Consider the following 11,275-nt stretch of genomic DNA (forward strand, 5'->3'; position numbering starts at 1 on the left):
AGCTTCTCCCCGCCCGGCCCGGGCCCCGGGAGCGCGGTGCTGCCCGGCCGGGCTGGGGGGTCCCTGGCGGCAGGGGCGGGGCCCGGCGCTGCTCCCCAGGTACCCCCGGGGGTTCAGCTCCGCCCCGGGCGCTGGGGGGAAGCTGCCCGGTTCCCGGGGGCTCCCTTGGGCGCACGCCCGGCCCGGCCCGGTCCGGCCCGGCGGGGGAGGTTGTCGGTCTGTGCGGGAGCCTCCCTTGCCCCAGAGAAACCGGCCGTCGTGCTCGGGCTTCCTGCTGTTGTGTCCAAGCTCCGCCGAGCCCCCGGCCGTGGGCGCCCTGGGGGGCTGTAGGTCCCCGCCGGGGTGCGCAGAGCGCGGGCTTGTGGAGAGCGTCAAGACACCAGCTCCGGGCTGTAGGGACGCACTAGTTACTGGCCTGAGTACAGGCCTAGCAACTGGGTAAAACTCAAGGGCCTGCGGTGTGCAGGTCAGGCTAGAATTCAGGGGTTCTTAAACTGGGGGCCGCAAGGTTATTACATGGGGGGGTCACGAGCTGTCAGCCTCCACCCTAAACCCCGCTTTCCTCCAGCATTTATAATGGTGTTAAATATATAAAAAAAAGTTTTTAATTTATAAGGGGCGGGTCGCACTCAGAGGCTTGCTATGTGAAAGGGCTCACCAGTACAAAAGTTTGAGAACCACTGGGATAGATGATCGAATGGTCCCTTTTAGCCCTATAGCCTATGAATATTCCATACTTCCTATGAGTCAGACATTGTGGGGTTTCCATTTCAAATCTCCTTCGGTACAGGAAAGGAAATAGTTTTCCCCTGTGTGGATCCTGACTGTACAAGAAGATCCAGCCCCAGGTAGTGCTGAAGGGCTCTTAGGCTGTTTTTTCCCTGATGCTGACTTTCAGTTTCTCTTCTTGGAAACAGGATCCCACTGTCCCTGAACAAACTCCTGTGAATGAAGCCCATCACCACATTACAGAGATCTCCTTGTGGACAGTAGTGGCTGCCATCCAAGCTGTGGAGAGGAAAGTGAATTCCCATGCCACACGATTACTGAATCTGGAGGAGAGAACACGGACAACTGAGAAGAAGTTAACAGACTGTGAGAAGACAGCGATGGAATTTGGTAACCAGCTGGAGAGTAAATGGACTATTTTGGGAACTCTGGTCCAGGAGAATAATTTCCTGCAGAGAAGGCTGGAGAACATGGAGAACCTGCTGAGAAACAGGAACTTCTGGATCTTAAGACTGCCCCCAGGCACTAAGGGAGAAGTCCCCAAGGTAACAATATCCCAGCTAGTGTTGAGGGGTACAAACTTAGATACTGGATGGGTTTTCGTATCTTCTGATGTGCAGGCCCTTTAATTCACCACTTTATAAGAGTGTGGATGCAGGGAGTGATCTTACTAGCTTCATGGTGTCCAAAAACTCACTTGCCAGACCCAGTCGGTCCAGTCATTTATGCATAATGTACAGGACATCTGGGCTCTGTTTCCAGCGCAGTCACTGATTTGCCTTTCACCTCCAGCAAGTGCTGATGTGGAAAAGTAATATTAGGAGTGTACTTATGCATCACGTCTGATGCAGTTTGGAAACAGTGGTTGGAAATCTAGATGACAGCCAGCCCCATGTGCCCAGCCCACCATATGCTTTCAACAGACCACCTGCTGCAAATACTGCATTTAGTCAGTGGGAGGCGAGGGTGCTCTGCACCTTTCAGGAGACACACATCTTTTTGCTGATTTTGGGCCTGACTCTTCAAAGTTTCTGCTAAAATTGTTGGTCCAGACTTGGTTCAACTAAGAGCACAGCATAAGATACATTCCCTGCCATAAGGATCTTCTCCAAAGGCTATGGAAGTCAATGGCATTTACTTTGGTGGGCTTCGAGTCAAGCCGCTATAGTCTAAGAAAGAAGCTTATTGTAACCCTTGTGATTCCAGGTGCCGGTGACATTTGATGATGTCTCCGTCTATTTCAATGAGCAGGAGTGGGAGAACTTAGACGAATGGCAGAAGGAGCTTTACAAAAACGTGATGAAGGGGAACTATGAGACCCTGATCTCTCTGGGTAAGGATCGGTTTTCACTCTCTGATTAGAAACAGTTGCTACTCTGATTCCTGTTGCAGGTTATTCTCCAGTTCCTTTGATTTCTAGTGGATCACTACTTCCCAGAGCATTAGCAATAGACAGCTCATACCACACACCCTCCTATTTAAAACTCTTTTCTTCTAATATCTAGTTTTCCCAAACCCTTTGAAGGATATGGAATGTCTCCCATTGACTTCCAAGGGTTTGGGATCAAGTCCGGCAAGTTTAAGTGACTTGCCAGATCACCCAGGGAGTCTGTGGCAGAGCCAGGAATTGAACCCAGATGTTCTGAGTAGCAGGCCAGTGCCTGAAATACAAAAGCATCCTTCGTTTCCTTAAAGAGCCAGATCACCCCATCCTGTGGTAAAATCAGTCTTCTGCTGATCTAAAATCTCAGTCCTACCACTGTATCAGCTAGTCCTTTGAGTGTATGTCCATAGGGTGCTGCACCGTAGGATGCATACATGCCATGCACCCTTGACCGGAGACGACAAAGCAGTGTCTGCAGGCCTATGCCTGCCAGAGTGGCGCCTCCCACTGAGGGCATATAGGGGGGCGCAGACCTGCTGCCACTCAGTGCCTTCTCAACTGCCTGCGGCTCGAGATGGAGTGGTTGCATGTCCGCTGGTTCTCAGCTTCCCACCTTTCTTAACATAGTGATTTATTCTTAGTTTTTGCTTTATTTGTGTGATTATTTTATTTCTGCGTTCAGTTTTAACACAGCTGTGTTGAGAGGAGGGATTCCCCCCCCCCCGCTCTTTTTTCTTTCTATCGTCCAATTTGGTCCATTAGCACTCTGCGTTATGCCAAAGATCCCAGGGTTTAAGTCCTGCCAAACTTGCCACAGGTCTTTTCCCTGTAGTGACAGGCATTCAAACTGCTTTGGAGACACCCACATTCTGTCCAAGTGCAAGATCAGTTCAGGGTTTAGAGGCAGGTCTCGGAAAGACAAAGAGGCTAGACTGAACTACCTTCTAATGGAATGCTCACTAGCGCTGGTGGGGCCCGCGTCCTCCTCTGTACATTGGCTTTCACGTCCCAGGCTGCTCCAGCAACACTTTGAGAGGCAAGGACTTCTGAGAAGCAGCCGCCTCTTGCCCTTATCTGGGAAACAAGAAAGAGGGGTGGGTCACCCCCTAAATTCCACTCTAAGGAGGCCTTGTGTTCCTCTAAGGGCACAGCTGAGGTGCCGTCTGATTCCAGAACCGAGCCGCTGGCCCCTCACAAGAAGCAGCATCCAGAGAAGTCTTCTAATAACACAGGGAGTCATCTACCTTGGTACTGAGTGACTCCTCTTGGCCCTGAGATGTGACCAGGCCTCCTACTGACACTCCAGTACCGTCACCTTCCCTGCACCAGAGCTCGGAGGTCAGAGAAGTTTCTCTACAAGCCTCTCTGCTACCGTGCTCACCATCTCAGCACGGCGCCCTTGTCCAGGCTCTGGTACAAACTCAGACTTGCGCATACCGTAGCCCTTCAGTACCCTCCAGGTTTCTCTCTCCAGAGGGCCTTTTCATACCAGAGGAACTGGCATGTCCCCTGTTACTGACCTCTACGAAAGCTCCTTCCCTGGTACCGCTCAGACATCTGCAACCACGATCCTCCTGGATTGAACGTCGGTCAGATGTCCAGCCTCTGCATTTGGCAGCTGTATCTGGTTCTCCCGCGTTCTGCCCAGGGGATGATTATACTTTGGACTCAGAGGTCTCAGTACAGGGCTCTTTTTCAGCATTATACCACCACACCCTGCTAAGCCACTATTTTGGGGAGTGCTCAGTACCCCATCAGATGCTCCATATCCAGGCGTTACAAGTATCTGTGGGGACTTTCCCCAATCAGCCCCCTAGTTGGGCTTCCTGGAATCCTTGGGGTCACCTTGGTGAACAATTTTATAGAGTACCAGCAAGAAAGAGACCCCCGTACTGCCAGTACACATCGCTCTAGGTGAGTTTTGAGCAGGGAAGTAACCCGTTCGGATAAGGTCGAGTCAGTTCTCCTATCTAGCAGTAAAACTAGTACTTTGAAACTTACCTTCAGAAGTGGAAAAGCTTCCACTCCTGCTGTTCTCTGCACTCGTCTCAAGCATCAGAGGTTCCACTCTCCAGAATCCTGGGCTGCCTGTTGGATTTGAAGACACAGGGTCTAGCAGTGAATCCAGGGCATGGTCTACACTTAAAATGCTGCAGCTCTGCAGTTGCACCACTTGATTAAAGACACAACTGTGCCAATGGGAGAGCTTCTCCCGTCGGTGTGGTTAATCCACTTCTGTGAGAGGCGGTAGCTACATCGACGGGAGAAGCCCTCCTATCAATTTAGCGCTGTCTACGCTGGCGGTTAGGTTGGTATAACTGTTGCTCAGGGGTGTGAAAAATCCACACTCCGGAGCAGCATAGTTATACTGATGTCAGGTCCGCACTATAAATTTGTCTTACTCAAAATACTTTTGGCTGCTGTCACAGTCTTCCAGTCACCCACTGAGGGCTTCTTGGTTTTTGCCCACATCACTTATGCCAGATTCCTCAAGGGGCTACACAACTTGTTTCCTCCTGTAGAGACTCCAGTTCCCAAGTGGGACCTTAATTTGGTTCTCAGTGCCCTGAGGGCCCCCACTTTGTACCTATGGTTACCTGTTCTCTCCTGCACTTCTCCTTCAAGACTTAGTTCTTTAGAGCCATCTCTTAAAGAATGGTAGAGCTTGGTGTTGTTATGGCAGACCCGCCATTTACTACCCTCTATAGAGATGAGGTTACACTGCATCCCCATCCTCGCTTCCTTCCTAAGGTCTCTTCAGAATACCACATTAATGAAGAGAGCTGCCTATCAGTGTTTTACCCAAAGCCTCCGGAGGGGAGACCAGTCTACTTATACTAGGTGTCAGAAGGAATCTCACCCTCTACCCTGACAGGATTAAGACCTTCTGGGCTCCTCCAAGATTATTTGTGTCATCTGCAGAGAGGAGGAATGGACAACCTATTTCCATTCTCAGACTGTCTAAGGAGTTTCAGGTTGCATTTCAACCTGTTAGAACAGCACACTCCTCCAGAGCTCAGTCCACAGCTATAGCTCTGCTGAAAGATGTTGCCCATAACAGAAATGTACAGGACTGCAACTTGGTCTTCTGGTCACACCCTTGCCAAGCATTATGCCATCTTACCTACTTCTAGGGATGATATGACCTTTGGTGAAGCAATCCTCCAAACAATCTTGGACTTGCCTCCCTGTCAAGTTACTGCTTGGGAGTCTCCTCTGGTGGAGCACCCATCGGGACATATATACTCAAAGGCGGAGGAGAGGTTACTTACCTTATAAGACCTTGAGTTCTTTGAGATGCTTTGTCCCTATGGATGCTCCACCTTCCTTCCCCTCGGCTGTAGAGAAGGAACTGAGTGGCAGCGAGTCTTGTTTGGAGGCATGAGGGGCTGCTCTGCGCAGGCCTGCAGACACTGCTTTGCTGTCTCTGGTTGAGAGCACACAGGCGTGCATGTATCTTATGGCAACCACACCATAGGGACAAGCACCTCAAATAACTCAAGTTACAGTAAGCTAAGTAACCTCTTCTTTTGTGTCACCTGGTAATACAGCATTGAGCATTCCTCCCTGAACTGGCTCTGGCCTTGAAGGGACTCTGTAGACTTTGTTCAGGTTTAGGTTCACCAACAAATGGGTTGATATACCATTGTGCGTATCAACTCCCCTTCTATGTGGTGAACCCCGGCTCTTCTGCTGGGAAGCACACCCGACCCACAAGAAATGGTATCTTTTTACAGAATCCTTATTAGGTATTGGCCTCCTTTCAGATCTGTCGTCCACTCCAGCGAGAGAAGGGGAGCTGGTTTAAAATAATTTAGCATTATTTGCAATGAATATTAATAGGCCATGACGTTCCCTTAACATCTGCTACCATGAACAGACTACGCTGTTTCTAAGCCAGACATTCTGTCCCGCATTGAACGAGGGGAGGAGCCATGTGTCAGGGATCGGTGGGAATCCCTGGAAGGATTACAGGAAAGAATCCAGAAGAAGGAAGGGTTGGTGGAAAGAGAAATCCCTGTGGACCCCAGTGCCGGTGAGTTCTACCAAGTATCACAAACTCACACGTTCTCTGTAAGGACTAAAAAAATGCAGGGTTTGGGTGAGGGCTGAGAGAGTTGTTGGCAGGGCCCAGCGCTTTGTTACTCATCATCCAACAAGCTGAAGGAAGATGAGAGAAGGGGGCTGCAGGCCAGTGGGCCACGAAGTGTCCTGTAGTCTGCATATGAGGCACTGAACTTTCTGTTGGAAGTGCAGCTCCAGAGCGCACACAGGTGAACTGCTACTCCTGGCTGGCTGTAGGAGTCTCTTGGAGCCCTCCCAAGTATCTGCCAGGCATCTCATGTTCATGAACTGGATTTGCACTTGAAACCCACATGCCAGCCACGCCCTGTCTCAGCCCCTGCCATGCCCCCTTTTCGCCCTGACCTCTGCCCCGGCAGAAGTGAACCCCCCCCCAAGACAAGAGGATGAAAAGTGGGCAGCTGTGTGACCCTGCAGGGAACAATATTACAGGAGTGTGGGAATTCCTCAGGCTCCCCTGGGAAAAGCGGAGATCTGCTTTCCTGAGGATCACCAGTTCTACCTCTGTTCAGCTCAGGTTTAAAATCACATGTAAGTGCCTGGTGAATATGAATAAACCACTCATTTCCCCTCAACTCTGTCTTCATGAATAGACCATGCCATTTCCAACCCTGACATCCTGCCCCGGGCTGAAGGAGGGGAGGAGCCGTGTATCAGAGGCCAGAGGGGTTCGGCGGACAGAGAAATTCCCGTGGAGCCCAGCACAGGTGAGGAGTGGGTTGGAACCCGGACTTGGTGAGAGGCATGAACAGCACCTGGCCCATCAGCATGTATAACTGCATCTGTCTGGATGTGTTTTCTCATCTGTTTTCCCTTCTCTCCACAAAATGTTACCCAACCTCCCACCCATCCCAGACAGCTCTAGCCCCAAATCCTTTGCAGAAAGAGGTCAATAAGTGCTGGTAAAACACACACTAATTTGTTTGTTTCTCATTAACATAATCACCAGTTTCCACATCTGACACTTCAACCTGGATCAAACAAGAGGAAGAGCTGGGTGCTGGGGACCATCAGGAATTGGGGGAAGGAAGAATTCTCTCAGGCTCCAGCATAGGTGAGCAATGACTGGCTGCTCTTGTGCAAAACTTCCATTGGCTCTGAGGAAGAGTGGGGCCCTAAGGGATTGAAACACCTCAAAGGAAGTGAGTGGAGTAGCTACCTGCAGGTCATAGGATCTCCTCCACTTCTGGGTTTTCTTCCTATTTAAGTGATCATTTATTGTTATTTGCATTGCAGTCCCAAGTCAGGGCTCCGTTGTGCTAGGTGGTCTATGAACACAGAACAAAAAGACAATCTCTGCCCCAAAGAGCTGACAGTCAAATAGCCCCACTGTAAATGTACAGTCATCACTTGATGGCGGGTATCGGTCACAGCTCCGCGCCTGTCTGGAGTAGTGGGGGGCAGTCGATCCCATCTTTCACCTTTTTGAGTGTTTGATGGGATGCAGAGGAACAGGGTCCCTCCTCTAGCCTGCCCCCATGCCTTCTCTGGGGGAATGTTTACCCCTCGACACCCAGCTAGGAGGGGTGGTTTCAGGCTCATAACATAAGTCATGCCATGATGCAGGAGGTCTGTAGGCTAGAAGTGTCATGACATCCAACCCAAATTGTGCTGTCTAGCAGACAAGATTTCAAGCCAAGATGAGCCCTACTTTAAGTCTGTTGAGTTAATTACACTGAAGCTATAAATTATTCATTGGACCATTAACAAGTGTCATTTTTTTTTCTGCACAGAATCTCTAAGCCGGGGGAGTTTCCTTCCAGATCAAAGCACTAATGCTCGTCTGTCTGTCTCTCTCTCTCTCTTCTTTAGCAAATGATGGGACAGCGAGCAAAGAGAAGGAGAAGTCCTGGAAGGGATGTCTGGAGAAGCTGGAGCTGCAGGGGATGTCATCAGTGAAATCAGAAGAGGAGGGTTTGCAGAGCCTACAGCAGGGAGTGGCTGCACAGCTGGCTAACCCTGCAGTCAGCAGAGTGGAGAAATCCACCCAGTGCGACCGAGACTTCGGCCTGCTCAAGGGCTTTGTGGTGCAGCCGGGGGAGAAGCCCTTTGCCTGCGGTGAATGCGGGAAGAGCTTCCGGCTGAAGGGGAATTTGGTCAAGCACCTGCGGAGCCATGCCAAGGTGCGGCCCTACCAGTGCACCGAGTGCGAGAAGAGCTTCAACTGCCAGTCAGAGCTGCTGCGCCACCAGATGATTCACCGCGGGGAGAAGCCCTACAAGTGCAGCGAGTGCGAGAAGAGCTACAGCCGCAAGGTGTATCTGCTCAACCACCAGCGCGTGCACACGGGGGAGCGGCCCTTCCAGTGCGCGGTGTGCGAGAAAAGCTTCCGGCAGAAGGCCGTGCTCATCTCCCACCAACGCCTGCACACGGGCGAGCGCCCGTACAAGTGCAGCCAGTGCGAGAAGAGCTTCACTCAGCAGTCCAAGCTGACCAACCACTACCGCGTCCACACCGGCGAGCGCCCGTACAAGTGCAGCCAGTGCGAGGACAGCTTCAGCGAGAAGTCCAAGCTCAACAACCACCAGCGCGTCCACACGGGGGAGCGGCCCTACAAATGCACCAAGTGTGACAAGAGCTACAGCCGCAAGGAGTACCTGCTCAACCACCAGCGCGTCCACACCGGCGAGCGGCCCTTCCCGTGCGCTGAGTGCAGCAAGAGCTTCACGCTCAAGAGGAGCTTCATGAAGCACCAAAGAAACCACATGGGAGAGAGACCGCACCAGGGCGGCCCAGCTGCTAAAAGCCATGGCGGGTCTGTCGGCCATCAGGGTAACACGTCGGGCGAAGGGCTGAAGCGCCGCACTGAGGGCGGGAAAAGCTTCACGGGGAAGCCTGAGCTAGAGACACACCAGCAGGGCCATGTCGGGGAGCAGCCACATCAGTGTGGCACGGGTGGGAAAAGCTTCCGATACGAGGACTCTCTGAAAGAACATCAGAGCCTCCACAGCGCAGAGCAAGGGCATCCGGAGGTTTCTCAGAGCCCCGGACAGGGAGCAGAGGCTGGACTCCTGGTTGTAAAGATGGAAGATTCGTGGTAGCCAGTGGAGTTAACGTACAGCAGGTGCGTTAGTCAGACGAAAGGCAAGAGGAGGAGTTGAAACGTCCATGGTTTAGAGAGAGCTTCAGCCCATCAGATCAGAGTGTGTGTCTGAGCCCCTGGAGGAGAGGTGGAAACCCAGCCAGTGGGCTTCCTTCCGTCACCACCTGAAAGGGGAACCAGGGACACTAGCTGAGGAGGATTCTTCTCTCTCAACTGAAAATGCAGCAATGGCACCATGGGGACACGCAGGGGAACCAACTTCTGCCTGTGAAACATCCCCACATGGCGGCAGGCGGACAGCACCGGGAGAGGAAGAAGTCGGAGGGACATGAATGACTGGGAGTAGGAGGGGGATGGGCACTCTGTATGGAAGGCCTGCTGCTGGGCATCACTGGACAAGACTGAATCGCAATTGCTTAGGACATAAGCAGACATCTCAAGGTCAGCTCCATGGTCCACGTCCAGCAATAGCTTAGGAGGTCTAGTTTGTTCTTGTTCCTAACGTGACCCTTGCTTTGGCCTTCACTCACCTGGAGGACATCTGAGTTCTGTGACTCCAGCAGAAGAGGGACTCAGGAGTAAAAAAAAAACAAAAAAAAAAAACCCTGAATAAATGGGGAACACATGGGAGATTAGTAGGGACGGGGGCTGGAATGATTTGTATAGTGGGGTATAATGAGATCCATTGAACCAAACTGTGAACTCTTTATATGATGGACACCCTTTCAAGCCAGGGGGTGCACAGCAGTCCTACTTCCTGCCCCTATGTTAGTAGGTAAATCCAAAGAGATGTTCTCCCAGACTCCTGACACAGGAATTATCTGGGCAGATCACCACCCTGGAGCTTTTCACTTGGGCAGGTGGGGAGCATGTGTGTATGGGGGGGTGTTTGTGTTATTTTTTTTATCATGTAACATGTACAGATCTGATCATGACTTTTAAAACCTAAAGGTAACACTGTCACCTCCTCCTTTTCGAGTGAGAAGGCGGTTGTTCCCACCAACATTTCCTCAGCCATTTCAGGGTTTCTCCCTGAAGCTATTATCTTGATGTACGTACTATAATTTGCATTGTCCGCTGTTCTTCTTTTGTACGACTGGTGTAGAGCAGCAACTACAATTACACCTGAAGTTGATGGATCCAAATGGCTACATCAGGAGTAGCAGAATTTATTGCAGTGATGCCTCCTTCATCTTTATACATTGGGCAGTAGGTAGTGATATGTTCGATGGGCTGTCGTGGGGAACCACACTCGCACACCAGGGAGTCCTTGATTTTCCATTTGTGCATTAGATCTCTGCATCTACCATGGTTGGTTCAAATTTGGTTTAGAGTTGATCAAGATGACCGTGGAGGGTCAAACCCAGGAACCTTCTGCATGGGATCTGGCACAAGGTGCTTATTTTTAAAGTCTTGTTTAGCCCAATCTGCTTTCCAAGCTTCCTTCTGATCATAACCTGATTGCATGAGGCTAAACAAATGTTCCCAGAGAGACTTGCGGGACTTAAGAAGTTGTGGGGGGGGGGCTGTCATGGAGTCCCTGGGCGATGCTCTGGAACTGCTCCCTACGAAGCCAGTCAGGACTCTGGGGAAGTCTCCTTTCTGTGAGCAGCCTGTCTTCAGGACACAATGCTCACACAGCTTCCACCTTCCTGGGTCTGACCTCGGAGCATTCAGCATCCTCTGCCCTTCCGTGCGCTTCCCACAGCAAGTCCGCCCAGGCGGGGCTCCTGGGGAAGCCAGAGGGTCCTGCACCCCCACTGTGCAGTCAGACGTGACTCTCAGCCAGCCAGTAAAACAGAAGGTTTATTAGACGACAGGAACATGGTCTAAAACAGAGCTTGTAGGTGCAGAGAACAGGACCCCTCAGCTGGGTCCATTTTGGGGGGCAGTGAGCCAGACAACCACGTCTGTGCTTCACTCCAGTCCCTAGCCAGCCCTAAACTGAAACCCTCTACCGCCCCTCCTCCTCTGGGCTTTGTCCCTTTCCTGGGCCAGGAGGTCACCTGATTCCTTTGTTCTCCAACCCTTTAGCT

At 51.4% G+C, this 11,275-nt stretch overlaps 1 protein-coding gene across 1 annotated transcript in view; it reads left to right on the forward strand.

The window, feature by feature from the left end:
- LOC125633074 (uncharacterized) overlaps positions 1–10,384 on the forward strand; it is a 44,000-nt gene extending 33,616 nt beyond the window's left edge. The window contains exons 10-15 of the mRNA XM_075124757.1: positions 918–1,274; positions 1,936–2,062; positions 5,994–6,149; positions 6,790–6,903; positions 7,146–7,250; positions 8,009–10,384. Coding sequence (XP_074980858.1) covers positions 918–1,274; positions 1,936–2,062; positions 5,994–6,149; positions 6,790–6,903; positions 7,146–7,250; positions 8,009–9,237 — 2,088 coding nt within the window. The 3' untranslated portion in view covers positions 9,238–10,384. The remainder of the gene's footprint in view (positions 1–917; positions 1,275–1,935; positions 2,063–5,993; positions 6,150–6,789; positions 6,904–7,145; positions 7,251–8,008) is intronic.
- The last annotated feature ends 891 nt before the right edge of the window (positions 10,385–11,275 follow it).

This window comes from Caretta caretta, chromosome 2 (genome assembly GCF_965140235.1).
Source record: "Caretta caretta isolate rCarCar2 chromosome 2, rCarCar1.hap1, whole genome shotgun sequence".
In the NCBI taxonomy this organism is placed as follows: domain Eukaryota; kingdom Metazoa; phylum Chordata; order Testudines; family Cheloniidae; genus Caretta; species Caretta caretta.